This window comes from Gallus gallus, chromosome 7 (assembly GCF_016699485.2).
Source record: "Gallus gallus isolate bGalGal1 chromosome 7, bGalGal1.mat.broiler.GRCg7b, whole genome shotgun sequence".
Classification (NCBI taxonomy): Eukaryota; Metazoa; Chordata; class Aves; order Galliformes; family Phasianidae; genus Gallus; species Gallus gallus.
This window is the reverse complement of record NC_052538.1, coordinates 34,333,689-34,360,950: the sequence shown is the minus strand read 5'-3', so window position 1 is coordinate 34,360,950 and position 27,262 is coordinate 34,333,689. Positions and strand designations below refer to the sequence as shown.

At 43.7% G+C, this 27,262-nt stretch overlaps 1 protein-coding gene across 5 annotated transcripts in view; it reads right to left on the bottom strand.

Moving 5' to 3' along the window:
- The window catches only part of EPC2 (enhancer of polycomb homolog 2), a 41,635-nt gene extending 14,378 nt beyond the window's left edge, over positions 1-27,257 (bottom strand). The window contains exons 1-7 of one of the 5 annotated variants that reach the window (XM_046944161.1): positions 15,845-16,812; positions 15,682-15,757; positions 13,126-13,285; positions 4,772-4,917; positions 2,333-2,539; positions 1,444-1,592; positions 1,057-1,189 (exon numbers count right to left, since the gene is read on the bottom strand). In XM_046944161.1, the coding sequence (XP_046800117.1) occupies positions 1,057-1,189; positions 1,444-1,592; positions 2,333-2,539; positions 4,772-4,917; positions 13,126-13,285; positions 15,682-15,756 (870 nt within the window). In that variant the 5' untranslated portion in view covers position 15,757; positions 15,845-16,812. Of the gene's footprint in view, positions 1-1,056; positions 1,190-1,443; positions 1,593-2,332; positions 2,540-4,771; positions 4,918-13,125; positions 13,286-15,632; positions 16,813-22,040; positions 22,092-26,854 lie in introns of those variants that run through there. The other 4 variants (XM_422154.8, XM_040704382.2, XM_046944162.1 and 1 more) reach the window with 4 other exon arrangements.
- Between the last annotated feature and the right edge of the window lie 5 nt (positions 27,258-27,262).

The window sequence follows — 27,262 nt, the reverse complement described above, 5'->3', positions numbered from 1 at the left end:
GAAAGCTTTCATGCTATGTGCCTACATTAAGAGGTTCCTTTCTTTTCATCACCCTCAGGATACTGCAATTGGAAAGTCTATTCCAATTACTTTCTGAGGTCTCAGTTTTCTATGCCAAGAAGCTACAGTTTTCCTAATTGCTCAAATCTGTTCACAAGAAACATTCGATGTTTTCCAGTTCTCACATGGCTTATATTTCTTGTGAGATTTCATGCTACTAGCTTTTGCAATGTTTTTATTTAATTTTTTTTTTAAGATTTTGCTAACATAAATCCTCTCCACTAAGCAACTGCAGCAATATTAAACTGTCATTTGAACACAAATGTTTTACAACTTCAAAGCTCTCCAATTAAAGATTACTCTCCCTTCCAGAATTTTCAATTAATGAGTAAAAGCCAGAGAAGTTTTTTGAAAAAACCCTTTAATTTTTCCCCAAATTACCACTTGTCAGTAGCTGTCTGACTGAAACCAACTCCAGTTCAGCTTCATAAACTGTAGATGAGAAACAGCAGGCACAACTCCCAGCAGAGAAGTGAGGGAAGGGATCTGTACCACATCCAGTGACCACTGGGTGTCGCAGGTGCTAAATACAAACTTCAAAAGGGCTTCAACTCCCTAGCTTTACAGATGAGCATTTTATAGCACTTGAGCTCCTAGAATCCTCTAGCATTCTTGCTGTAAATCAGCAGACTGTCATTGCATTGAGGGCTAACCAGTACTCATGGACAACACTACAGGAAAAATGCAGTGTTCTAAGCTCTTATCAAAGGGAAAAGAAGTAATTCACTGCTTTGCCATCTCAATGTTGTTTTTTTACACACTTAATAGCACTTACGTTCACATCACCTTACAACGAAAGGGACAGAACTGTGAGAAGAAAAATGAAGGCCACCACAAAGCTGTTGTTTGGTGGATGATGGCCAATTCTTTTAAAACATAGGTGAGAAAGAAGCTAAATGTTAAACACAGCAAGCATAGCAATCTGCTAGACAGTTTTCTAATGCTAACACCTGCAGGGTACAGGTAACAGGAGACTTGAAGCAGAAGGAAGATTACCTTAATTTTACATTCTGGAACTTTGTGATGATTTCCATTATGAAGAGTGGATGCGGTTGTGCTCATCTCTTTTTCAGGTCTGTTAAGCTTCACTTCATTGAGAATTTCACCTCCATAATCACCCAAATGGTATCTTAAAAAAAATAATTAAAATATAATAGTGCATTTCCACTGGAAACATCAGAGCAACAAGGAACAGGCAAAGAGGCTGCATAAAAACCTTTCTGTCTTAGCTTCTGAAGTCTACCTAAGCAATACATGCCTTCAGACATGCACGTGTGCAGAAGACGAGCATCCTTACAGGAATAAATCACAGGAGCTGTTTTCAAACCTACTTAATGAAAGGTACAACCTTAGAGTTATAAGTGACATCATTTGCAAGCTTACCTTTTCTCTACAACTTCCAATGTTAAATGCAATAACTCGCGTTTTGTCTTCTCTCTCCTCTTAATCATCTCCAGAATCGTTATGGCTCTGCTAAACTCTCTTCTTAATTTCAACATCTTCTCATAAGACGCTTCATCATTCTTTCGATTCTGTTGAAAGATATAGCAAGTTGTATGGTAAAAGCAAAACCCACTGGGCATAACTAGCATCAGTTCAGCAAAAAGAAAGTTACATAATGCTGCTCAGCATTGACTGCTGCTGAGAGTCAATGAGATCAGGATCAACTTTTTATAAAGCCCAATCCAGTTGGGCTATATAGCACAAAAAGCAAAAGAATATCTTTTAAGTTGAAAAGGAACTCTTCAGTCTTTTTCCCCATGTTTTCCCTGCTCAGATTGCATCCCATCCCAGGGGCAGCTCATCAGAAGAAGGAATTCAGGACTTTGTGCCTAAAGGTTTTCTTTAACGTTGTTTCTGTACATGATAAGGTTGTGTGCATCTACATGTAAGTTTGCAATTATTCAGCTTTCTATATTGGACTTCCTCATTAATGCTACAAATACAAAACCTGAATTGTTTACTAGATGGTAAATGGAAGAGAGGTTTTCCCTCGTTCACTGAAGCAATATGCAAACCTGTAAACTACCCTTGGACTTCCAGCCTTCCAGGAAACTGCCACAGTGTAAATGGACACAGAAAACTGACACGTTACAAATTGATTATATTATTTAACAGATTTGAAATTGAGGTGGGTCCTCCAATATTACAATTACTGATAGAGACAAACAATCGTATCAATAACTGCAGATAGTATTGGACCGATTCTGCTATCTGTTGGAAAGGAATCAAAACGGTCCCTACCCAAGCAGGACTGAAAGTGAAAAGTTACCTTTCTTGTCTGCATCTTCTCAGTTCTCCTCCGAAAGGCAACATAAGGGTCGTTGTTGGTGGAGCCATCCCTCTTTTCCTGTTTGATTTGGGGGATGAGAGACGGCCCTCTGCAATTCTTACGCTTTCTTACCCAGTAGTCATATACAGCCTTAATAAGGTAGTCATCCTCATTTAGCAGCAATTTAGCTTCCTGAAGTGTAACGAGCTGAAAGAGAAAATGTGAAGGGGGCAGTTGAGATGGGGTAAAGCAAGGAGAAAGTCACTGCACATTCAAATGCCTTGCACACTTCGTAAATAAACTTGATCCTTTTCTAGCACAAGGGAGAAAGGAGTATTCATCTAAATCCAAATACTTAAGCCACCAGCTGATCGTCCTGACTTAAACAAACAGTTCCTGATCCTTCTGGATCAGTACGATCAGCTCTCAGAACCCTTTATGTAAGTCTGCAACTTCACCCGCTCTTCACGAAAGACTAAAACACTGTTGATACCATTACAAGCACAGGGCTTAAATGACTTACTATCAAATCATGATCTGCAGACTAGTTACTGACTTTTTTTTCGTTCCCCTCAATAAAGAGGAGAATTCTTACTGGTGAGAGATTATTAACATCTGATTGCTTGCAGTTTGATGCTGTATACAATTAAGAACCCTTCAGTGACATCAAAATATGTTCCAAAGCAAATTACTACTATATCCTTCCCCCAAAAAATGTTTACTTTGTGATAGAAAAGGACAATGACCTTTCGTATTTATCACAGCCCAGGGATACACAGACATTCATTTCTTACACAAGTTATTTCAGTGGGAGGCAGTTAAAACACAGGTAATTAAATAATTACATTCTTGTCCTATGTTATACTTCTATACTGAAATCACACCACGTAAATGTAAAAGTCATCACTGAGTAACCAACATGAGTTTAGCATGTTCAGATCTTAAACCTTTTAATAAATAATAGAAAATATCTCTATTATTACTTAAAACAGAAGCCTGACAGAACTTCTTCACCGTAGTTTGAAAAATATCAAAAAAAAAAGCTTGAATTTAAACTTGCAGTTTTGCAAACAATATTTCAAACTATGTTAAACCTTGTCTCTACATTAGGATCATCAGAAAAAGAAACAATACATTTAAGAAAAATAAGGACATCCTAAGTCTAACCACTGCTCCTATGGAAACAGTAGTTGCAGCCAGAATAAAACAAAACCCAACCTATAGCAGAAAGAGATCTAAGAAAAAAATGGACCTGCTTATGGAGGAGGGAGAGGGAAAAGAAGGTTCCTAATCCCCTGTACTTGATGACAACATGCAGTGTTACAGCAATCCTGCATCTGTCCTAATGAGAATACACCAGCCTGGTTAATCAAACCAGTCTTCCGGTTCTTGAATTTAATTTCATTACTCAAGTAATCAATAATGAAAGCAACATAAGAAGAAAACATGAGAAGTGTAACCAGCTGCTTTAACCGAAAGCCAGGACAGAGGTACCAACAGCAAAGCTCTAGAAGATCCAAGTGCCACGTACTCAACAAGCATCATTTAATGGATTTGACAATTTTTTCTTTACATCCCATCTTCCTCACATAGTAACATCTCTTTATCCAACCCTCACTGAGCTCTCCAAAAGAGGCAGAGAACACAAGATCTTGCCTCTTACAGTGTAACCCCAAACTACATCAGGTTAAGCAACCGTGGCAGAGCTACAGATCCTGCAAGTAGATGCTTCACTCCCACATAATGCCCATCTTGCTGAGAAATAACTTATTGTTTCAAGCTTACCTGTCAGAACCTGGTCCTTCTCATGTAGTTTTTGAGCCATGTTTTGGCTTTAAAGACCCTTCTCCAGACAGTGGTCTCCTGGAACACCTCAAGAACTTAACTACTAAAATATAAGCACCCTTGTGATAAAGTAATTGGCAGTTCACGCTTGCTCCTAGAGCATAGCTTCCTTTCTTACATCACTGCAGTTTATATCACAAGGGTCCAATCTCAGCAAAGGCTTTGCTTCACTGTCCGTGCTTCTAACCTCCAAACTGAAGACAATGCCCACTGTGCCAAGCAAAACAAAAAGATTTGGATTCTGATATGATCAGATCTGTACACCTATTAACCACTGTCAGCTTCTTTAATGCCAGTAAAGGTGAAAGATACTTTCAGTTGTCCCCTTCTAAAATATCATGGATGGGAATTAGAATTTAAAACCACCTCCTATGGTTTTCACCACCACACACCACCCACCTGCCCACACTCCCTCCCCCTATTTTCCTGCTACCAATACTGTGACAGCAGTGCAATTGCTGTATGCCTGCAGTCACACAAGCATACTTCTCCAGTTAGCAGCAAATAAATAAAATTGAAAAACAAATGAGAACTACTCAGCCAGAAAACTCACAGATGAGAATACTTTAGCCATTTCTTAACATAGCAAAATACCTGACTAGAACTGGCTTTTTCAAGTCTGTCAATCATTATTTCAAACTGCAGTGGCTTGATTTCCATCTTCCGATTTAGTCTGTTCAATAAGGTTTCATCCTCAGAGTCCATATCATAATCTGGCTGTTCATTGTCCAGATTAAAGGCTGAAATGAAAACACACAGGCACAAAACAAGTGAATACAGAAGCATGCATCCAACAGTCAGAAGTAAACATCAATCAAATTAGCAGATCTCCACCATGACACTTTTCTCCTTTTGCTAGAAGTGAGCCCACATGAAAGTACTAGAACAGTATTTAGAAGTTTCTTGCCTTTGTCTTTCTATATAAGGGGAAATCTCATTCTCTTTTAATGTGGTTTGAAAGGGAGAAAGAAAATAAAGCTTTTCTTACAAAAACTACCATAGGAGCACACAAATTTTAATATCTCTTTGCAAAATAAAAGCAGAAATGCCTCTTAGTGATGTTACAATGCAACTTCTCTACAGTAAGATCCTTAACAATTAAGATAATTTGTAGTCAAATCTCATACTTACAGAAAAGTACTTTAGTTCCAATACAATTTGCTGCCCACTTTAAAGTAACTCAACTAAATTACATTACTAAAATATTTAATCAAGTAAACCTGTTTAAAATACAACACTGTGTAAAATCTCAGAATGGCTTGGGTTGAAAGGGACCTCGGAGATCATCTAGTTCCAAGCCCCTGCTGTGACAGGGCTGCCAACAACCACATTAGACTGCCCAGGAGCCCACCCAGCCTGGCCTTGAGTACCTCCACGGAGGGGGCACCCACAGCTTCTCTGGGCAGCCTGTGCCAGCGCCCAACCGCCCTCTGAGTGAAGAACTTTTTCCTAACATCCAACCTAAACCTCCCCTCTTTCAGTTTAAATCCATTCCCCCTTGTTCTATTGCTATCTACCTGTATAGAAAGTCGGTGCTCCTCCTGCCTGTAAGGTCCTTTCACATACTGGAAGGTCACAATAAGGTCTTCCCACAGCCTTCTCCTTCTCTTCTCCAAGCTAAACAAGCCCAGCTCCCTCAACTTTGCATCACAGGAGAGGTGCTCCAGCCCTCTGAGCATCTTCGTGGCCCTCCTCTGGACCTACTGCAACAGCTCTGCATCCTTCTCAGGCCTTGTGCCCCAGGCCTGGGCACAACACTCCAGATGGGGTCTCACAAGGGCAGAGTAGAGGGGAACAATCCCCACTCTCACCTCACTGCAACCCTTCTGTTGATGCAGCCCAGGATACTGTTGGTCTTCCAGACTGCAAGTGCACACTGCTGGCTCATGCCCTGCTTTTCATCCATCAGGACCCCACTGTCCTTCTCTGTAGAGCTGCCCTCTAGGAGCTCACCTCTCAGTCTGTATTCATATGTAGGATTGCCCCAACTCAAGTGCAAGACCCTGCACTTGGCCTTATTGAACCTCATTAGGTTCTCATGGGCCCACATTTCAAGCCTGTCCAGGTCTCTCCGAATGGCATCCCTTCCTTCTATTGTACTGACTGCACCACTCAACTACGTGTCATCTGCAAACTGCTGAGGGTACACTCAATCCTACAGCCCAAGTCATTGACAGAGATTTGAAGAGCACAGGGCCCATGATGGACCCCGGGGGATATTGCTTGTTATCAGCCTCCACCTGGACGTAGAGACACTGACAATAACCCACTGGCTACAGCCATCCAGTCCATCCTTTATCCACTGAACAGCCCATCCTTCAAATCCATCTCTCTTCAATTTAGAAATAAGAGTATGGTACAGGATCACGTCAAAGGCCTTGCACAAGTCCAGTTAGGTAACATTAGCTGCCCTTCCTTGGTCCACTGATGCCGTCACTCCAGCACAGAAGGCCACCAGATTGGCTGGACACCATCTGCCCTTGCTGAATGCTAGACAAATCCTGATGGGAAGTCAGATGTTCCTTTTTCCTCCAAAACCAACTCAATTCTAGATACACAGAATCATAGAATTACTCAGGCTGGAAAAGACCTTAAAGATCATCAAGTCCAACTGCAACCTAACCGTACTCCCTAACTCCAAACAACCCTCCACTAAATCAGAATATGAATCTTTCTGTGTTCTACAAACAGTATGCTCCTGACCTTACAGCAAGGCTCCTATCTTTGTTACAGATCACCCTATTCATTCTCCACAGTTAAGCAATGTTTCTGGTCCTATGAAAAGCAGAAGTATCGTTCAGATACCACAGCAGGAAATTTCACAAAGAATATGAGAAAATCCTAAATAACAATAATTCTTATTAGGTGCAATTAAAGTCTCGTATCAAAACTCTGACAGGTTAAAAAGTAACTACAAGGCTCCAAATAGTTCAACCAACAAATTGCTGTATTAACAGCACTGAAGGTTTGCGGACATATATTCTATGTGCATTAGACAACAAACCAAAGCCCTATCTTATCTCTTTCTCTTAAGTCACGGCTATATTTGAGCAGTGACTTTAAGGAACTCTGCACCCAAGCTTCCTGGTGCAATTTGAGGTGATGCAGGAAACAGCAGAACCATGAAAATAACGCTAAAAAATAGCTTCAAAGCAAGTTAGAGCATTCTGTTTCATATGGTACAGTTGACTACTATGCAGTAACACATTCCTTCCACATATCAGACCAGCCCAAGAGTGCTCCTTCTGTATTCCCATGCAGTAATTTAGCTTTAACCACTGCCAGCATGCAAAGCAATTTATTTAGCCTTGCACAAAAGCTGAAGAGAGGCACTCACGCTCAGATACAACATGTCAGAAGTGCCAGGCAGCAATCCCTTATGTTTTCAGCTGTGAACTGCTACCTCCCATCACTGTACTAATTCTGAGAGTAGCACTTAATCAGAAGGCTTCTCTGGCTCAACACAAACTGTAAACACACTCTAAAAATATATTCCGAGAAAAAAATAATAATAGTAGTACTGCAGTACAGCTATATTTTAATTTGATTATTAATAGCATTAATTCAGTGAAGTGGCCATGCAGACGGTAGAAAGGCACATTCCACTGTTATTGGGCATATAACCCACAGCATCTCCTCTAAAAAAAGTGAAAATCAGCAGCTGCACATCAGACTGACACTTGTGCAGCTTGCACTGCTTGGATCTTGCTGCTTCAGTGATGGCTGCAGAAAGCTAAATTTGAGATAAAAACTAAGTATGTTATTTAAAATAGACAGCTCTGTAAGACTGCATTTATTAAATAAAATTCACCAAGCAGGGCCATGCAACTGAAAGGAGATTGCTACAGTGTGTGGGGTGACAGCCAGTAAATAACCAAACAGCAGTGAATTAGCCACAGTGTGTCAGTGCAGAGACCAATGCAATCACCTGGGCAGGGCTGCAAGCTTTGCTCCAGCGTCTCGCTGTGGTCCCTGAGAGGCAGAGTGGTAACCGCAAGTCCAAACAAGGTGACCAGTCCCACAGGAGCTCTAATCTACTGCCTCCAAGCTGTGCTGCACTGTGCAGTGCTGCTGGAAGCCTCTCCCACAGACAGACTGACTCAAGCCCCAGCCCCCAGCTTCTCTTCTCTGAGTTCCAAGAGTCTTGCCCTGGCAGCTGGTGCTTCCCCTGCCCATCCATGCCCCATACTGCACTCCCCCTTCACTCCATTCTGGGCTTTGATGGCCTCCTGAGAATCAACTTGCTGCTTTCTCCAAAAAGGAAACTGCAAAAGTTCCCCTGAACCTACAAAACAAACACAGTCCTAATGTGCAGCATAAGATCACTCTCAAGCAACTCTGCTCAAGAGAGATGGCCCAAGTTTTCCAGAGAGGATATCCACATCGCTTTGTAAGGGCTCTCCAAGCACTACAGCAGGTCTCTGCTCCACAAGCTGGGTTGAACCAGGTTTCCACAGATCATCTCAGAAGGCCCAGAAACCCATTAGAGCCCAGAAGAGGCACTGTTTGTTTACCCTCAGACACAAAAACGCCCAGCCCATTACCTGTCAGTAGACAAACCAGTAATTCCTTATGAACAAGATGGTAAGTCAGCTTTGTTTTAAACCAGAGCATCAGTGAGCACAGGGAGCATCGTGACAGAGGAGATACTGTTCACCTGTAAGCTGGGAGCAGTGCCTGTAAGCCTGCCCCCATTTCCACACTGAGGAAAGTAAGAGTTGCTGGAAATTCCTGAGCCATGCATGTCCCAGTCATTTGGCAGGCACATTCAGCTCCCTCCAAGGGGGCCCTGGGGAGATCTGAATGGCTTTCTGCTAAGGGAGAGCAGTAAACCCACTTACAGATGTATCCAGCAAGCAGCAGGAGCAGCTGGAGGCACATACAGCAACCAGAAGTGGAAAAGGAGGAAAATCAGAACCTCCTCCTTTGGCTGCTACATTGGCTCATCAGCTGTGCAACCAGTGGCAAAATAACATGTCAAATCCACCTAAATTCACAAATAATTTGCTGATAAAATCTCAGCCCTCATTTTTGAGACTTGCTGGATTAAAAAAAAACTGAGTGCTGAAAAACAGAAAATAATAATCATTAAAAAAAACAACAAAAGCAAAGCTCTACACCATCATCTCCTCAAAAATATTTTGACATAACCAAAATGGCATGATACAGAACATAAAAGGTATCCAATATGCACTTGTCAGAAGCACTGAATAAATCTAGTCTCATTTTGCTCCACCAAAGCATATGGGTAATGTCAGAGCACCAGTAGCCTGTGCCACACACTCTGCCTTTCATACATCCTAGCAATGCTCTTCTTCATCTGGCAGTGCTTCTCACAGTTTGTCATGACCTGTGCTTACCAACATAGCTCACTTGAAACGAAAGGGAGGTTACATGGAGGCCACAGGTTAATGATGCTGAGGCAATGGAAATAACAACTGCATTCCAAGAGAAATGCATGATTATCACTCTTCAGCTGCTGCATTCAATCACAAGGAGTTAATTAACCCCAACCTAGCTTGTCACAGCTCTGGGACACTCACAGAAGCACCCTCTCTCCCTGCAGTTTGCCCACTGCTGCTCTTTCAAACACACTTAGTGACATCCTTACTCCTTATTTTTGCTTTTTCCAAGCACAGAGCACACTGCACTGGTTCCAGGAAAAGTCAGTTCCCATCCTGGAGCTGTCCTCCAGTAAGGCTGGCCTCAATACACAGGTGATCTGAGTTGCCTGATGTGGCCACCCATCACTCTGCATTCCTGCCCCTGTCATAGCAACAGATGTAGCCGCTCATTCATACCTACAGAAGTTAGTGGAGAACTAGCCTCTGCAAGCACAGTATTTCAGATGCCTTGCTGGTGGCTAGCATTTTAGAGCTAACCAATGTGACAGTTCACAGTTACAAGGCAACTTTCTACAACCCTTTTTCCTGGTAGTTCTTGAGAGTTCTTGGCTGAGAAATGAATGTCATTTTCCTACTCCAAAGCACCTGTCCCTCCCCACACCACACGTTTCTACAGTGCATTGAATGTGCCTCCACGATCCTATCACTAAGCCTCACCTCAAATAAACATTCAGAACTTGTTGGCTTGCTAACTGCTGTTGCAAAACTACCATCCTAGTTTACACCCTTTGCCACTGCAACCACTCCTGATGACAGTAACTTTCACAGAGGGATTGGCTTTTGTTTACTTGAGCTCCTTTATGTATTAAGTTTATATTAAACTATGGAAATGCAATTTGTTCAGAAGTTAAATTACATAAAATAGGGTTTAGTGTAGCTAAATTATCTAATTCAGTTTACTTAACAAAATTAAGGCTGTGGTTCAGCAGTCATTAAGCTGACCTAGGTGTGAGTTACAACTCAACCAAGCGCTTCCACCAGCTTTCCTCCCCAGCAGCCACGCGTTCCTTCACATTCCTTGCACCAACCTCAGCAACCACATGCTGAGCCAAGCCAGAGAAACGAGAAACCCACAAGTCCACCTAACCAAAACAAACCAAAGATAAGCTTTCTGCCAGATCTGCTCCTGGGTTAGCTCCCTCCAGAGCACAGCTGCTACAAGGAGGGTGCTGGCGTTAAGAACAGAGAAGCAGCACTGATCCTGTTGGCAGCAAATACATCTGTGCTGACCAAATGCAAATGAAGAACCACATCATGGTAATTATATCCAAAGTAGTTAACAAAGCAGCAAACCACACCACCTCAATGGCAGGTCTGTCTGTAACACTGGAATGAAGCAGAGCTTCCAGTGCTTCCCACCTGCAACACACACCTCCGCAGGCAGGTACCATGCAAATACCCACTTTACATGTTGGGCTCCAGTCCCTGAAATGTGGAATGTGTAATTAATTAGAAAAAAGTAATAACTCTAAACTATGAGAAATACACACTTCACTACTTGTTTTTTTTAGTTTTTATTGAAACAGAGCAACTCAGCTTCACCTCATACAACACAACAATGAGTATTTGAAACTGCATTTGAAAAGATCTGGCTACATCACCTATGATAAAGCACTAGATGGTTATCATTACTCCTTTTACACTAAGATTTAAAAACATAACTTACATGCAATAGTATCAGCTGTGGGACCGCCCCTCTGGGTTGCTTTTTATTGTTGCTAGTGGATATTTTTTGTGCATGTCTGTGTGTCTCACTAAGAACAAACTTCCCTCTAGTTTGAACTAGTGGTACACAAAAAAGAATTATTCTAGTAAGGATTAAAATCCTCATCTATAAAATGAGCTGCAAAATCATTGAAGGTTATTCATAATTTCTTAGTAATAACTACAAATATGGAATACAATACACAGCCTCTTGTCATCTGATGGTTTATGTAGCTTCCATGGCCAAAGCACATACCACTACTCTTCTTGCTTTCAGCATTAGAACAACTGCTAAGCAGTGACCACAAGCATAGAGCAGCTTTGTATCACACCTACTGCAACCTGGCTATATTGGAGAACTATCTGGCGTTTATTTGCAGCTCTAATACTTTCTATTAGGTCCTCAGAAAGATCAAGTCTTAACAAGACAAAGCACACTCCAACATTATATATTTAACACTTCTAATCCTGATCGTTAGCAGTATTAACACCATTTCTGGCAGTGTCCAAGAAAAGCAGCTTTGTTTCAGTTTAGTCAACCTGCCTTGCTTGCAGGTGTGTTTCTTCTACTAAAAAAAAAAAGATAAATACATCATCTCCATTAATGTCTTACATTAGCAATGTTATCTCTAAGTATCAAAAACTATCTTGAGCATGTTATCTCCAAAAATCTTTTACTTTGAAAATACTTAGGAAAAATAGGGGACTTCACCATGCTAGTAAGAAATTACCTAGGGATCTTCAGCAGACATCAGCGTTTGGGTTTAAGTATCTCTGCCTGACTTGAAGCTCACTTGCATCTGTAAGAACAGCAGAAGGCAGACAAGCATAAAATGCTCTCTGCTCAAATCTCCTTACAGACCAACAGCCTCTTTTTGGAGACAGCTAAAAAGATGTGATGAACAGTTTATCAATGCTTTCCAGCACCGTGTCTGCACAGAACAAGCAAGATGAGTCTACTTCCTTTTCTAGATGTTCCAGCACACCTCTGTCAACAGCCTTCCCAATGTAACTATGAAACAAAAACATGAACTGGTGATAAGAGAAGTTCTCCCTGAAGAAACTCAGCACTGAATTTGTGCTTCAAACCACTGCAGTAACTGCATCTGAAGGTTTGCTACAGACATTAACTCCGAGAGAAGTCCAAGCCACAAAACTACCCCCTGGAATGACATGCTGCAAAGGACAAACATGACTGCCTGCCAAGGAACAACTAAGCTACTGAAACATAAATGCTTGTCAAATGAACATCCCAATTAATTAATCATTGTTGTCTCTGGACTTTAGATCTTTTGAGACCCAGTTCCCTACAGAAAGGAAAGAGCTTTAGCAAAATAAGAGGAAAAAACCCCACAAAATAACCCCTCCTAAACCCAGCAGTGGAAAAGTCACAAATGCTACAGCAAATAGCCTGAACATCACTGCTAGCCTAACTGAAAATGAACCTTCCAGAACTTAGCTGCAACCAGTAGAATCAAGGCTGATTTCCTTAAAAACCTCCTCTATTTATTTTATCTCCATTTATACTGAACTTCTGAATTAAAGGGTATTGAATCCATTTTTGGATTGACAGAAGACAAGGCTTGCCAGTTACCGTACATCAACATACAAATCAGTACAGAGCCCATAAACAAATACAGTAGGAAAAACCTCACCTTCATCCTTAATTTCTCCCAGAAATTTACAAGATAAACTGGAATTCACATACACAGATCCCCCCTGGATTTCTGAGTTCTCTCAGTTTCTGAATATTGTAGCAACATTGTCCCTGAGCTTGTTTGAAGATTACTTAATTTGAATTAAAGGAAAAAAAAACCACAAAACCATTCACTGACTTACGTTGAATGTGAATGAACTGCTTTGGTTGCTTAAATTCTCCTTTATACAAACGATTGTAATAGTTCACATTGCTCTCTGCTTCAGGAACTGGGATAACCATGCTCTCTTTCTTTTCTCTGAAAACTTGTTGTGCTGAGATAGCCCGTTGCAAGTGATGTTCCTGCAAGACAGAAAGTGAAGAATTTATTTACAGAAGTATTTACAAAGACAGCCATCCCATTCTCCTACTGTTTTCCCAGGTTTGTACACAAATTCCAGATAGGAGAGTCAGGCTTCCCTGTACGGATGTTTGCTTCCAGGTTAGTGACAAGAGATGGGTTCTCCATCACTCAGGAGCCATGAGGTTCCTAACAGATCTTAGAGCTCCTCTGAATGTAGCTACGAGCCGATAACTGCTCAGACAAAGCACATACCTGCTATCAGACTGAAAAAGTCACTCCAATTACACAAAACGTCCTTGTTTGGTTTATACCACCTCTGATTTCCTAACTCATTAAAAGCTACTACAGCAAAAATGTATGTAAGACCAGTTAGCATATACATTAAGTCCTTTAAAGCATTATTACAAACAGTTTCACATCAAAAGAACAGCTGATTTCCTCGTTCCAGTTTCCACAGCAGTTCCTACTAGCTTGTTTCTTTAGAAGTTCAGACAGTTAAGTGACAAAGCATCCTCACAATGTAACACTTAAAAGCACGGACTCCCTAAACAGGTACTGTTTCATTTCACTCTCACAGGACAGTGAAAGCCTCGCAGCTTAGTTACTGTTCTCTCAGGGAGCCAGGAGTCCGCAAGTTTTCTCCTCCACTTCCCCAGTCCTGCTGCACAGCAGTGCTCTCACCTCCAGCTCCCACAGTTTGAAAGAAAGAAGGATGGCAGCAGAAAATCAACTTGGAAATCTGCTCTAAAGCTCAGCTCTCCCTAACCTACACAACCCTGCTGTGCCTGCTGCAGGGGCTTCAGGTTATCTTCCAGCCATTCCCACGCAGCCAGCTGCAAGTAGAATAAGCATAGAATCATGGAATGGCCTGGGTTGAAAAGGCCCACAATGCTCATCCAGTTCCAACCCCCTGCTATGTGCAGGGTCGCCAACCAGCAGCCCAGGCTGCCCAGAGCCACATCCAGCCTGGCCTTGAATGCCTGCAGGGATGGGGCATCCACAGCCTCCTTGGGCAACCTGTTCAGTGTGTCACCACCCTCTGGGTGAAAAACTTCCTCCTAATATCCAACCTAAACCTCCCCGGTCTCAGTTTAAAACCATTCCCCCTTGTCCTGTCACTATCCATCCACATAAACAGCAATAAAGCCTTTGGTCCTCTCTTTTTTGTTCCCTGGGGGTACCTTCCTTGCCAGCACCTCCAGGGATCCCCCTGCCCCACAGATGGGGCACATCCCCAGCAGAGCAGCCCATGCCTCAGCAACTCAAGTGCAGATTCTGCACCACATCCAAGAAACCCTCTGGAGAACAGGACTTCCTCTTCAATTCAGCAGAGCATTATTTACAAGAAGCACTGAACAAAAGCCTGTCCTTAAAAATATATCAATGATTTTTTAAACGAATTACACCCTCTTAAATATTAAGACATCACAGAAATGAAAATAATGCAATTTCTGTGAAATTAGAATATAACAAATCAGTGACTGGAAGAGCAGCTTTGGGAATCTCCCACAGCAGATGAAGCAACATTAAATCAAACCATCAGGCTCCCAAGTGAACGCTATTAGAATTAAGACCAGAGAGCAATCACGTATCTGGTGTGATGTGCTGGAGTTAAAACACGCTGAATAAATCCGTCATTCCACCACGAAGCTGTCTGGGAAAGCTTCACAGTGCTGAGCAGGTAATTCAGCTGAAATAAAATTTGTTTCCATTACTGAGCTGTTTTCTGTGGGCATCCCTGGAGTCGCCTGCTAACCGCACAGCTCAGTGCTGGCAGGAAGGCCACACGGAGGCCGTCTGTGCAACTGCTGCCTCTGGTAATGAACGAGTAGATGAGTAAATAAGGATTCGCTTCCATGGAAAGCAGGAAAGGAGGGCAAACAGCAACCAAAACTCAAAGCGTGCTGAGGCTCTGCGTGCTGCTCCATGGCCCACTGAACAGCACAGATGAGTAATTCCATTCTCAGTTTCCATAACACTGCTGGTAGGTGTGCAGGGAGTTCCCAAGGAAAGGCTGAAAATAGGTGTCAGTGTTCACTATACAATGTCTTCAAGCATGACACAGCCTTCAAACAAAGAGCTCTGGAAGCACTACTGTCACTCAGCCAGTAGAGCTTCCAAAGAAACGCGTAGAGTATATCATTTTTGCAATTAGAAATGAAATAACTTTCCACTGAACACGAAGTTAAGGAAAATACAAATTCCAGCCCCAGAAACTGTTCTGTTCAAACACACCCTGAATATCTATAAATAATTGAGTCTAATTAAATGGCTTGACTCAACCCAAAGACAGTCTTCAAGGTCTAATGATGCATTCAGCAACCAGCGCACAGTGCACTCCTCTACCTGCTTTTCTTCTTCTTTTGGACGACACGCAGTATATCCCCACCCGTACCTGGTTCTGCAGCAGGGGAGGTGGATGCAAGGCTCTCACACAGACTGAGTGAGCATGAGAGGAAATGCAGAACATGCTGCCACGGGGATTAAAAGGAACATCCGTCAGAGAGTCATTAACCATTAATTTCTTAGAAGACCAAACCCAAACCTTTCTCACTCACCTGACTAAAAGCTTTGCATACTTTGGGCTGTTTCTCTGGGCACCAAAGCAACAGAACTAGAAACACCCCTGTGTTTAACACATGGTTAAAGAAAAACTGTTCTCCAAGCACAAGACCCCTCTGTCTCCAACCTCATTAACCACACAGGTACCTTTACTGTCCATCACCACAATGACAACAGCATGCTGTAACTTTGGAATCATTTTTATTATATTTTAGGTGAAGCAATGATCAACAACAGACACTGCTTTTCCCCTTGAGTATTTACCAACAGAAATGTCCCTTTTATTTTTTTTCCTCTATGCTTTTTCCTTTATCCTTTAAGTTCACACGACTGCCTCCCACAGAACCCCTTTACCTTCTGTGTGCGTGTGTTCGGATATCCCTGCAGTTAAACACCATCCTCACACTGAAAAGCTGATCTTGGTCTTCATTATGAAACTGCAAAAAGCAGCTCCTTATTGGACACAGTTCCCTCTGGAGAAACAACTTCAAGACTCACTGAATACACCTGGTCCCTTCTTCATCCCTTCAAATTACCCCTCACAGGCAACAGCCAAGCACTTCAAAACAACAGCTGTATCACTACCTTTAGACTACTTGTCCCATTTTTTATTGTTATTTTTGAGTTTGTGTATATCCATTTAATCTGACAATCACACCTGCTTACATTTCTATCTACCCTGGAAGGCAGAAAGGCAAACTTGGGATAGCATGCTGCAGTACTGCAGAGCTTCAGGTCACACCACTCACCTGAGCTATTTTGAAGACAGCTGACTTTAAGGAAAGAAATATTTGCAGCAATGTTGCCATGACATAAGAGGAACAAAACATACCCCAGCCTCGCTGTTAACATTGATTCATTTAAGACAAATGGTTTTGACTCTATAGCAGTCCACTGCAACTGTAAGCATGATGGCAAAGGAAAGCTAATTTGTTAACAGCTTCACATATCCTGAATGGGCTCCTTCTCTGCTAACCTAGAGCCACCTTCCCTTCTACCTCCAACCAAAAAAGGAATTAAAACAAACAAAAGAAGCTGAGAAAACCTTACCGAAGTCTAGCCAGTTGATTTGCCCAACACTAGATTCAAATCAGGAATTGCTACTAGTTAGCATTTTTATATTTAACGTACACATTCAGAAACAGAAGTTTTGGTATGAGATCAGCAGGCTCGCCTTGCAAAGTCCCAACCACAGCTCCAACAAAAAGTTTCAGAGACATCTGTAAACAGCACCTAAAGAAGAGTGATCTGAAGCTCAAAGGCTATGCTAACCAAAGTGCAGCCCTGCTTTAAGTGACAGCCCTACCTGCCTCAGGAACCACAGGCACTGACTCCTTTATCCTCAGCACTGAGGAGCAGGTGGACACCCAAAAAAGCCAGAGTGCCTACAGATGTTTTTCCTTTCCTTCCCCTTCCTCTGCCCTGGGAAGGAAAGCAGTTACCTGAAACAGTCACATATACGGCAGGAAACCACCACAGTGATTTTCACCCTTGAGACAGCAATGAGTATCTTAGAGAAACACACAGCTTCATTTCTAATTTATTTTGAAAAGTATTTTAGTGAATTAGCATATAAAGTTGTTTGGGATTTTTTTTGGTCCTGATCCAACAGAATCTGTTCAGCCATCCGTGCTGTTTCCTCAGGTCATGGTTCTCTCAAAAGCTTCTCTCTGTTACAGAGCAGTGTGGAGAGCTGGGCAGACCACAGCTTGGACAGTGCATCCAAACCCTGTGCCCAAAGCAGGGTGCTTTATAGGACCAGAACTCCCCCAGTTTCCATGCAGGGTTTCTGGCTGCCTGCGGAAAGCAGCTCCAAAAAGCCAGCAGAAGACAGTGTGGTGCTCTCTGCTTGCAGGTGGAAATGGCTCACAAAACCACTTCTCAAGTTCTCTGCTGGCCAGGTTGTGTTTTCCCAATGCAAATCCCCCCCCCCCCCCCCTTCTTCTTTCACAAGAATCGTTTCCCACCCCCATGCCATTTTGCCTTCCTCACTGCCAAATAATGACTGCTGGGAAGAAAAAACATACTTCTAGTAGGCTGCTGCTACACATAGCTCAATGAAGGAGGGCAGCAATGTGAACCACACTGCACGACTTCGCCCCACACATTCACAGAAATCCCTACACTGGTAAGATTTGGTAAGGTTTTTATTATTTAGCTATATAGAAGGCATTCTATTTTTTGTCCAATATTAATAGAAGACCAGTAAAAAGAAAAAAGAATCAACAACAGCACTTGTCTGTCACTGTCTTCCCTTCTCCAGCTCCCAAGCACCCACAATGTCACAAAGCAATACCAGCACCATTTGGAAGTCAAAGATGAGCTGCTCTGTTTCCATGTGCACCTTGGGGACAAAACACCTGAATACCACCTCAAAAATGCTGATGGAGGCTGAAATGATACAACAGAGGGGCCGTGAAAAATACCTGAGTGAGTCCAACTTCCTTGGATGATGCTTGGCATGTAGATACCTAAGGTCTACAAAGGAGCTGTGGACTTAATTGAAAAAAATCCAGTTAGGACTGAAAAAAAAAAAAAAAAAGAAGTCCCCCCAAATCCTTGCTGTCAGTCAGACTAAATCTAGTTTAATCATTAAAAATGACTATAGGCAAGGAGGAGAGGAAATCAGCCCACAGGATACCAATGGAGGTACCGGGGACATGAGATGATGGAGAACGGCACGGTTATTTTCACATATCTTCACCTGACCTTAGAGCACAAAAATATCAACTTACATAGAAATATAAAAGTAACAAAAAAAGGAACATTTTGTTCCCAGGTGCCATTGCATCCCTTTCAGAGAGAAGTGTTACAAACGGTTTAACATTCAGTAAATGTATTCACTTAGCAGCTTGTGATACGTTTGTATCACTCAGCATATAACAGGTATAACATTGAACACAAAGAATTGCAAGCAAATTGCATCCAAGGAATTACTGTTATTTTCTTGAAAGGGTGCTTCCGCAAGGGTAACTTGATTGCCCAAGTCAGACAACCAGAGATGCAGAGGTGTACACCTACAGATGTTATCCTTAATTTTTTAATGAGATTATCCTGCAACAGTATTTTAAAAGAGTGAGATTTCACAACAGGCCTTCCCCTTTACTTGCTCCCAAGCTGGAGATCAAGAGGTAGGAATGTTTACTGCTGCTTACATGACAGACATGCATTAAAAAACAAAACAGTCCCTTGTGTCAAGAGTTTGCTGTCCTAGCAATGAAGTTACCAAGAGCTTGGGTACCAAAGGAGCCCAGCAATTTTATCTTCTTCAGAGACGCAATCACCTGGAATGTTTCAGATACTATTTCTGCATTCAAGAAGTAGGTGCTTACTTGCTCACTCTTACCAAGCTCCACATTCAGTTCTCTAACTTGTATCGCCTTTCTCCCAGAAATAAATTCCTACTGCCTACGAACCCTCACCAGGATGCTTCCAAGCATAAATTGCCTTTGTTATGCAATTCCAGGTGGTTTGGCAGACAAGAAGTGTGAGCCTCAGCAACAGAAATGGTAGAACACTGTGATAACCAAATGACAAATTAAAATGTAACGAGAAACCAAGCAGGGAAAAGGGGAAGAAAACACTTATAAATACACTGACTCTGTGTCACAGGGGATGGGATGAGATAAAAGGCAGGGAACAATCCTTCACTGATAAGAAGTGTCAGGGAACTGACATCTAACAAAGGGGAGGACAGCCTCCAAAGGCACGCCATGCAAGCCCTGGCTCCTTGGGATTTCAGATGACATAGATGTGAGAACACACAAAGAAAACCATTACTGAAGTAGGTGGATTGGGGAAGAGTGGAGCGCACCAGAGAAAGAAGAAATGAGGTTTTTTTTCCCCCATTTCTCACTTCCTTTAAGTGCAATAATTGAGTTTTGATTTCCTCCACTTGTTACACAAATACCGGTTCCGCAATTGATCTTCATTAACAATAGCTTTCATGACACCTAAGGTTTAACTGTAGCTTTGTTTATGTAAGCGTTGTGTTACTTATCTCTAGAAATGGTGAAGTTAGAATCTGATGAATACTCCAAGGCACAGAACTGCCCAAAGAAGTAAAGCCGAGGCATGGTGTATCAGTTTTGTTGGCAAAATAAATTCCAAATAACCTCCTGAATGCTGAGCAGCCATCAAAATGATCTCTTGTGGGGAAAAAAAAAAAAAAAGATTAAAAACAAGATTAATACAAGCACATTTAATGCTTGTTGATTTAAATTATCCGAACAGGACATCTCAACTAATGTCAATTGACACGGAAATTGCACAGAGCTGACTACTGCTCAATTCTGTCAAGCAGGAGCAACATGAAATCGCACCACCTCTGCAGCTGCCCCAAGTATTTCTTTCCCTTAAGCTGAAAGAAAGGGGGAAAAATACCCCTACCAACATTAGTGATGTTACAGAGCACAGCCTCAACAGCAAAGCCTCCTCCTGAGCCCTCCCATGCAGTGCACCCTGAGCCCTACCTACAAGGGAAAGCCCTGTGTAAAGCTGTGGTGCGAACAGCTCCCCAGATCCCACTGCTCCCAGCCTGACACCCAAATGAGTTCAGGCACATTTTGTGCACTGGCGTTAACCGACCCTACGCAGAGGACTGTACCCTGCAGACAAAATGCAACTTTATCTAAATTAAGAGTGTGGTGTTAAGATAGGGCTGAACCCATCTAACCTTAGGAAAGCAGTCTCGTGCTCCTCTGCTCCCAAGCCTGCTACCCCACCTGCTCCCACTGCTTCCCCTAAGAGCACACAACACTTGTTTTTGGCAGCTAGGCAGCAGGATGGGGCTCAGCTCTCAGAGAAGCCCGAGGAAGCAAGAAAACAAGCACCAGGCAGCAGGGACATGCAGGGCACCTACTGGCTGCAGGCTGCAGTTTGACAGGCTCAGCTGTATCTTGAAAGCACACGGAAAGATAAATTACTTGACATTTGTCACAGACTAAGCTTATACTTGAAGCAGTTGTCACAGGCTAGCTGATAGGTGTTAATGTGATAAGCCCTAATAAACCGATGATGAGTTTTAAGGGCAAATCTTTGTATTGTTTACCTTCAGCCACATAATTACACCCAGAGCAAACGAAAAGCTGAGTTCAACAGGTCACCAGCGAACTGACTGCTCAGATGGGCCCCGAGCCCATCAGCAGGGATTTTCATTCCCAACCACAGTTAACAAAACCCAACCTACAGAGCGCTGAGGCTGAAGTTACCAAACAGGTCATTAAAAAGTAGAAGTCACAGACTGAAAGGAAGCTTCTGTTGGCATCAGAAGTATTTTGCAGGTAAAAGTACGGGAGGCAGGGACAGAAGATGACAGCTGAGAACTGAAATAATGGCTGGGAAACTGAGCTGGAAAGTGCACTTGCAAGGAACAGCACTGTTTGATTCAATGGGCTTCAGTGGGGGGAGAAACATGTAAGACCTGAAGACAGAAAAGCCTTACAAAGAGAAGAGAACTTAAAACAAGAAATCTTAAGGATTAGAACACGGTGTTATGCTACGCACCAAACACTCTGGTAATCCCATCAGCCCCCAAATATACACAAGGACAAGTAAATACGTAAATAAGTAAACACATTTGAGCTGAACTCAAACTGAGAAGTTAACTTACACTGGGAGTAACACGGTCCCACCTGCACATCAGCCTTTGGCGTGAACCACACAAAGCCCATTTCTTCCTTCCCCAAGGAAGTCTGATGTCTTTGCTTTGTGGGGAAGTGCAGTCTCCTGAGTTTGTACACACCCCACACACAGACCTCAAGTTTGGAATAGGTTCTGTCCACACACAGAGTCACTTATGCACAGGCCTCACCTGCTCTAATATTCCAAGATGACATGCACAATGGTGGCACAGAATGACAGTATCTGCAAAGATCTCGTTATCTCATGACAGCTGCTTGATGACCTATTAAAATCAGCTGTTTTAAATTCAGCATTAGGAAAGTGTAATTCATCTTCTAACCTACCTTAATTAATAAACTAGACAAAAGAGGTGCTCACTGCTCTTTCTGAACAGCCTCTGAACATCACCAAAATGCTACACCAATTTCTCTGTTAAAAAATAAAACTAACATACATATATATGTACATATACATATGTACGTGTGTGTATATATGTGTATAAGACCTGTCAATAACTTAATTATTTTTTTTTTTTAAACTAAGAATGATCTCATTCCTGAAACTGCATACCTGCTTGGGAAGGCCAAAGGTCTCTTTTTTCCTCATCCAGATGCCTCAGTGGGGAGATGCACACTTCCTACCAGACCACTCTGATCATTAAACAGCATAGCTACACAGGGTATCTGCTCCACAGCATACATGCACACTAGCTAAGGAATGAATTTAAAAAAGCTGCCTATCACTTCATCTGGGAAAAGGTACAGCTGCAGCAGCTTGAAAACAGACCCACTAGCATCTCCACTCAAATATGAGTAAGACATATAATGAAAGTCTGAACTCTTTGATGGAAGAGCAAACAGACTGCAAAGCTCTCCTCCAGATGCAATGAGAAGACAGAGACGATATGCAGTTAGGATATCACAGTTCCACAAGTTTAACTGTGGGAAAAATGCTTAGTTATTTCAATGAGTTGACTACTTTTCTCATGTAATGTTCATTAATGTACTTATTCACCTAGTTTTCTAGTGCTCTTCAAGTCTGCGTGTCTCAGATAGCACCATGCAATGACTTCTGATCAACACCTCATTACTTGATTGCTTTTCCTGAAGCATCCTCCTAGAAGCCAAACAGGTTGGCAGCACAGCAAGCAACAGAACCTGACCTCCCTCTGACGAACTCAGGCTGTTTAAGGCACCTACAGGTTAATACACGTAGTTCAGTATAAATTTGCTAAGTGACAGCTAAAGCTATTTCTTTATGTTCTGAAAGCAATCACCTGCAACACTTCCATACACAAACTCAGCTGTAAAAGAAGTATGCTTCTCGGTAACCATGTCAAAGCATACTTGGAGCACCACCAGAAAACACAAGCAATAGCAGAGGAACTGTTGCACACACCTCCCAACTCTTTGATTTCATTGCAGAAAGCAAGTGGCAGCACAACTTCAAGGAACAGAACAGGTACCAAACAAAACCACCTGCTTTTATGCTGACGGTTACTTGTAATAAATAACCTCATTCACCTCCTTATAAACACAATGAACAAAAAAGGGCACGATCTGTAAAACATATAAGATTTCAACAATAGATAGGCAGGCCAAAAGCAGAGCATTCCTGAAGCCTGCAACTAACATCCATGTGTTTATGTTCACACAGGCAGCATGAAGCCCCTCTACAGAAATATTACGGAGTGACTATAAATTCATCTCCTGATTTCTGTTTAGTAGAACTCCTTGGGCATAAGGATACATGAACTGAAACGCAGATGTAGGATGGGTGCACAGCTTCCTTTTTCCTTGCTTTAAAAACCAAGGACAGCCACAAAATTAATGATCCCTTCTGGCCTATATGCACATATTTTCAAGTACTTCAGATTCAACTCTCTATTCATTGTATCAGCAAAAACGTTCACGGTGTTACTCTATATCAGCAGAAGTATCCAAACAAGAAAGCGTGACTTGAGTAAAATGAATGCTTCTGCCTTCAGAGGAGAAAGAGCACGCTGCTTCAGCAGCACTACGAGCTCCAGGGTGCCCAGCAAGTCAGGTGATGGACCCGAGTTTCCAGTGCTACAACAGGAACTGAGTTAACGAAGGGATGGAGAGAATACAGAGGAGAAAGCAAGAAAAAAAAAAGTATTCAAATTTACTATTCCCAGCCTTTAAAAATACTCAAAATTGAGCATTAAGTGTATGAACAGTAAAAGAGCATCCTGAGGCAATCACATTGGAACTGAGCATGAAATTCACTTCTCATCCACACTGTCAGCATTTTAATAACCTGAAGCCATGTCCTTACTTTGCCTTTCATGCACTTCCTCCCCCCAGACACCCTCAGCTCTGTCGTGCAGCATGAAACTCAGCTGTAGTGAACAACATTCACACCAGAATTTGGAGGTGAGTGCTCAGGTACCTGTGACCAGGCAATCTAGTTACTATAAATTATCACCACTATTACTCCTATCAAATGCCACCACTTCCAAACAACTCCAGCAAAGTTAAATTCACCCCTGAAAGACTTCGTGCTGAATGTGTGTCTCATTAAGAAGGATTCTTCTGCCAGAAGATGTTAGAGTGCTCTTTGTTATCCTGTATTCAATCACAGATAGCTACACAGTGAGAAACAACACAAGGACTGCTCTATTCTACAACTTTCCCCCTTCTAGTTGGAAGGATTCATGAAACATGGTTCTTACTCATCAGCAGAAAAACAACACAAAATGCTCACACTCAGTTTCTGTAACTCACAAAAGGACAGCTTCCTACTTTTGTTTAATTACGAGCTCCCTCTTACACGAGATTAGAAAACCCACACGCTTTCCTACTCAGGTTTAATTCAGGATAAATGATAAACACCCCCTAACATAAACATACTACATACCAGAAGCCTAATCCCTTCACAGCTGGAACCTCTGTGTGAGCGAGAAGAGCTGCTGATTTGTAAAACGCTTCAAGTCACATAAATCTTTAATATACTTACATGGAAATAATTCTGGAATTTTCATCAAGATCAGATCAAAACAAAAGTCCAATAAAGATGCTCACACCCTCACTCCAGATGCGACAACCAGTGGTGAGCTCCAACACCTTGCCTGCAACCACAGTGACTGCACCCCTTTAATTCCTTATCCAAACAGCTTCAGAAATAGTATTAGAAGTGAGTGATAGCAATGAATCACCACCAACTTTAAGCTGACATACCAAATAATAGTACTACTTTAAAGATGATAAGAATGAAATCACACCAAAAAAATTAAAAGACATGAACCAGAGTGCTTTTTCAATGCAAAAATCTCAATCACGCACAAAGCAAAGCATACACCTGTACTAGAGAAATGAGGCTGTAAGGGATGAGGCAGATACATCAAGCAGTTTTAGGTCTTGAAAATCTGTAGAGTTATAGTCAGTTCCGTCAGCACTGGAAGTCACCCCTCTGCTCTGGGATCACTGAGCTCTGTGCGTGTGAGTGAACATCAGCCACCCCAACAGCTCTCACAGATGCAGCCCCAGCAGAGGGCTGAGCATACAAAAAAAAATAATAATAGAATGACCTGGGTTAAAAAGGACCACAATGCTCATCTCTCGTTCCAACCCCCTGCTACGTGCAGGGTCGCCAACCAGCAGCCCAGGCTGCCCAGAGCCACATCCAGCCTGGCCTTGAATGCCTGCAGGGATGGGGCATCCACAGCCTCCTTGGGCAACCTGTTCAGTGCGTCACCACCCTCTGGGGGAAAAACTTCTGCCTAATATCTAACCTAAACCTCCCCTATCTTAGGATAAAGCCATTCCCCGAAACCTGTGAGTAACAGAGATGTCAGAAATGAACATGTCAGCAGCTCTCTCTCCCCAGAAGTCCCTGTGAATAACAACAATATTTGCAATTAAAAAAAAAAAAAGCTGCCCGAAGTGAACTTCTCATATATTTAACTACAGCCATCTATATCCAAAAAAGCCTTACGTGCCACTATCACAGAAATCTGTATTGAAATCTGTTTGTGGGGCACTGGGCTGAGACCCACCCCACAAACAGAGCAGTCAGCGCACAGCAGTGCCCCAAACTTTCCACCAACGGCACGGCTGAACACTGTGCCCAGATAACGTATCTCACTCTGCACCTCTCTGCTGCTTCTCTGACTGCTTCACATCGAGACTCCTGCAGAACATACCCACACAGCCACACTTCAGGGCAGAAACAGAATCACAGAATGGTTGGGTTGGAAGGGACCTCAAGGATCATGAAGCTCCAACCTCTCTGACACAGGCAGGGCCACCAACCTCCACATTTCATACCAGCCCAGGCTGCCCAGGGCCCATCCAACCTGGCCTTGAACACCTCCAGGGATGGACGGGGCATCCACAGCCTCTCTGGGCAGCTGTTCAGCACCTCACCACTCTCATAGGAAAGAACTCCCCCTGACATCCAACCTAAATCTTCCATAACGCCCATTCTTACAGCCTGGTGGAATTTAGCACGTGTTTTCTTATAGAAAAGAGTCAACACTTTAGGATCAACCTAAGCTAAAACTCATACAGAAGCACCAACCCAAACTTCACCATCACTTCGGCAGCCCACGAGCAGCCCGGCAGCTGAAGCACAGGCAACTTTATTCCCAACACCGTTTATCAAAACAACGCGGTCATTTCAAACGAGCCACGTCTGACGGACAGCGGAGGCGAAAGCCGGGCTGCGAGGAGCGCTCCCCGTGCCGCCAGCACCGCTCCGCTGCTCTCCAGCCCCGCGCCTCCACGCAGCGCTAAGCAGAGCCCGGCGGCGAGGCGCGCAGCACAGCTGTGGGACAGCTGCCGCACGGCGGGCACCGCGCTCCTCAGGGCTGCCAGCGGCGCTGCCCCACCGCTTGTCACCGAAACCCCAGCAGAGCGAACCGAAGCTTCTCTTCGCCCGATTTAACGGGACGCGAGCGCCCGCGCTACGCTACGAGCGTGACGCTCGGCTTGAAAAGCCCCAGCGCTGAAGAGCCCGCCGCCGACCGCACGGCAGCGGCACGCCGCCGCCTGTCACACGCGCCGCCTGACCCGCAACCCGCGCCCAAGGGAAGCGGCTGAAGCACGCTACGCCGGCTGCGCCCGCTCGCTCATTCAGAGACGCGCCTTGCGCCTTCCTCCTTCTTACGCTAGCGTAAAGGCCTCCCCCCGCTAATCAAAACACTCGCGAGTCGGGACGCAAAGAAGATGGCGGAGCAGGGCCCGCTTACGGCGTCGGACAGCAGTTTACGCTGCGCTCTTTGCGCAGGGCCCCGTCAAACCCGTGCAGCGCCCCGGTGGGGAGCGTGCGTAGTGCGCTTGGTGAATGCCGATGGCCTATTTCCCGTGAGGGGAGGGGGGTGTCTCATAAACAATGGTGCCCCCCCTGCGCGGCTCCCTTACCGATTCCTCCTCTTTCTCCATCCCCGTGGGCATCTGCGGCACAGCCCGGTTGATGGAGACGCAGTCGTTGAGGTCGGGCATGTCCTTGCCGCGGTAGATGGGCAGCGGTTTGGCGGCGTCTAGCGCCCGGGCTCGGAAGGAGAGTTTGCTCATTGTCTCCCCCTCACAATAACACCCCGGGGCCGGGCGGGCGGGGGGGCCCTCAGTGCGGCCGCGCCGCCGCCTCCCAGCCGCTCCCGCACCCGGCCCGCACCACCATGGAGGGTCCCGCCGCCCCGGAACAGCTCTCCGCGGGGCCGCCCGTAGCTCACAGCGCACGCCCCGCAGCCCTAGATCCGCGCCGGGCTCGCTCGATCCGCTCCCTGCGCCATGGCAAACATGGCGGACATTAACCAAAGCGGCCAGCGA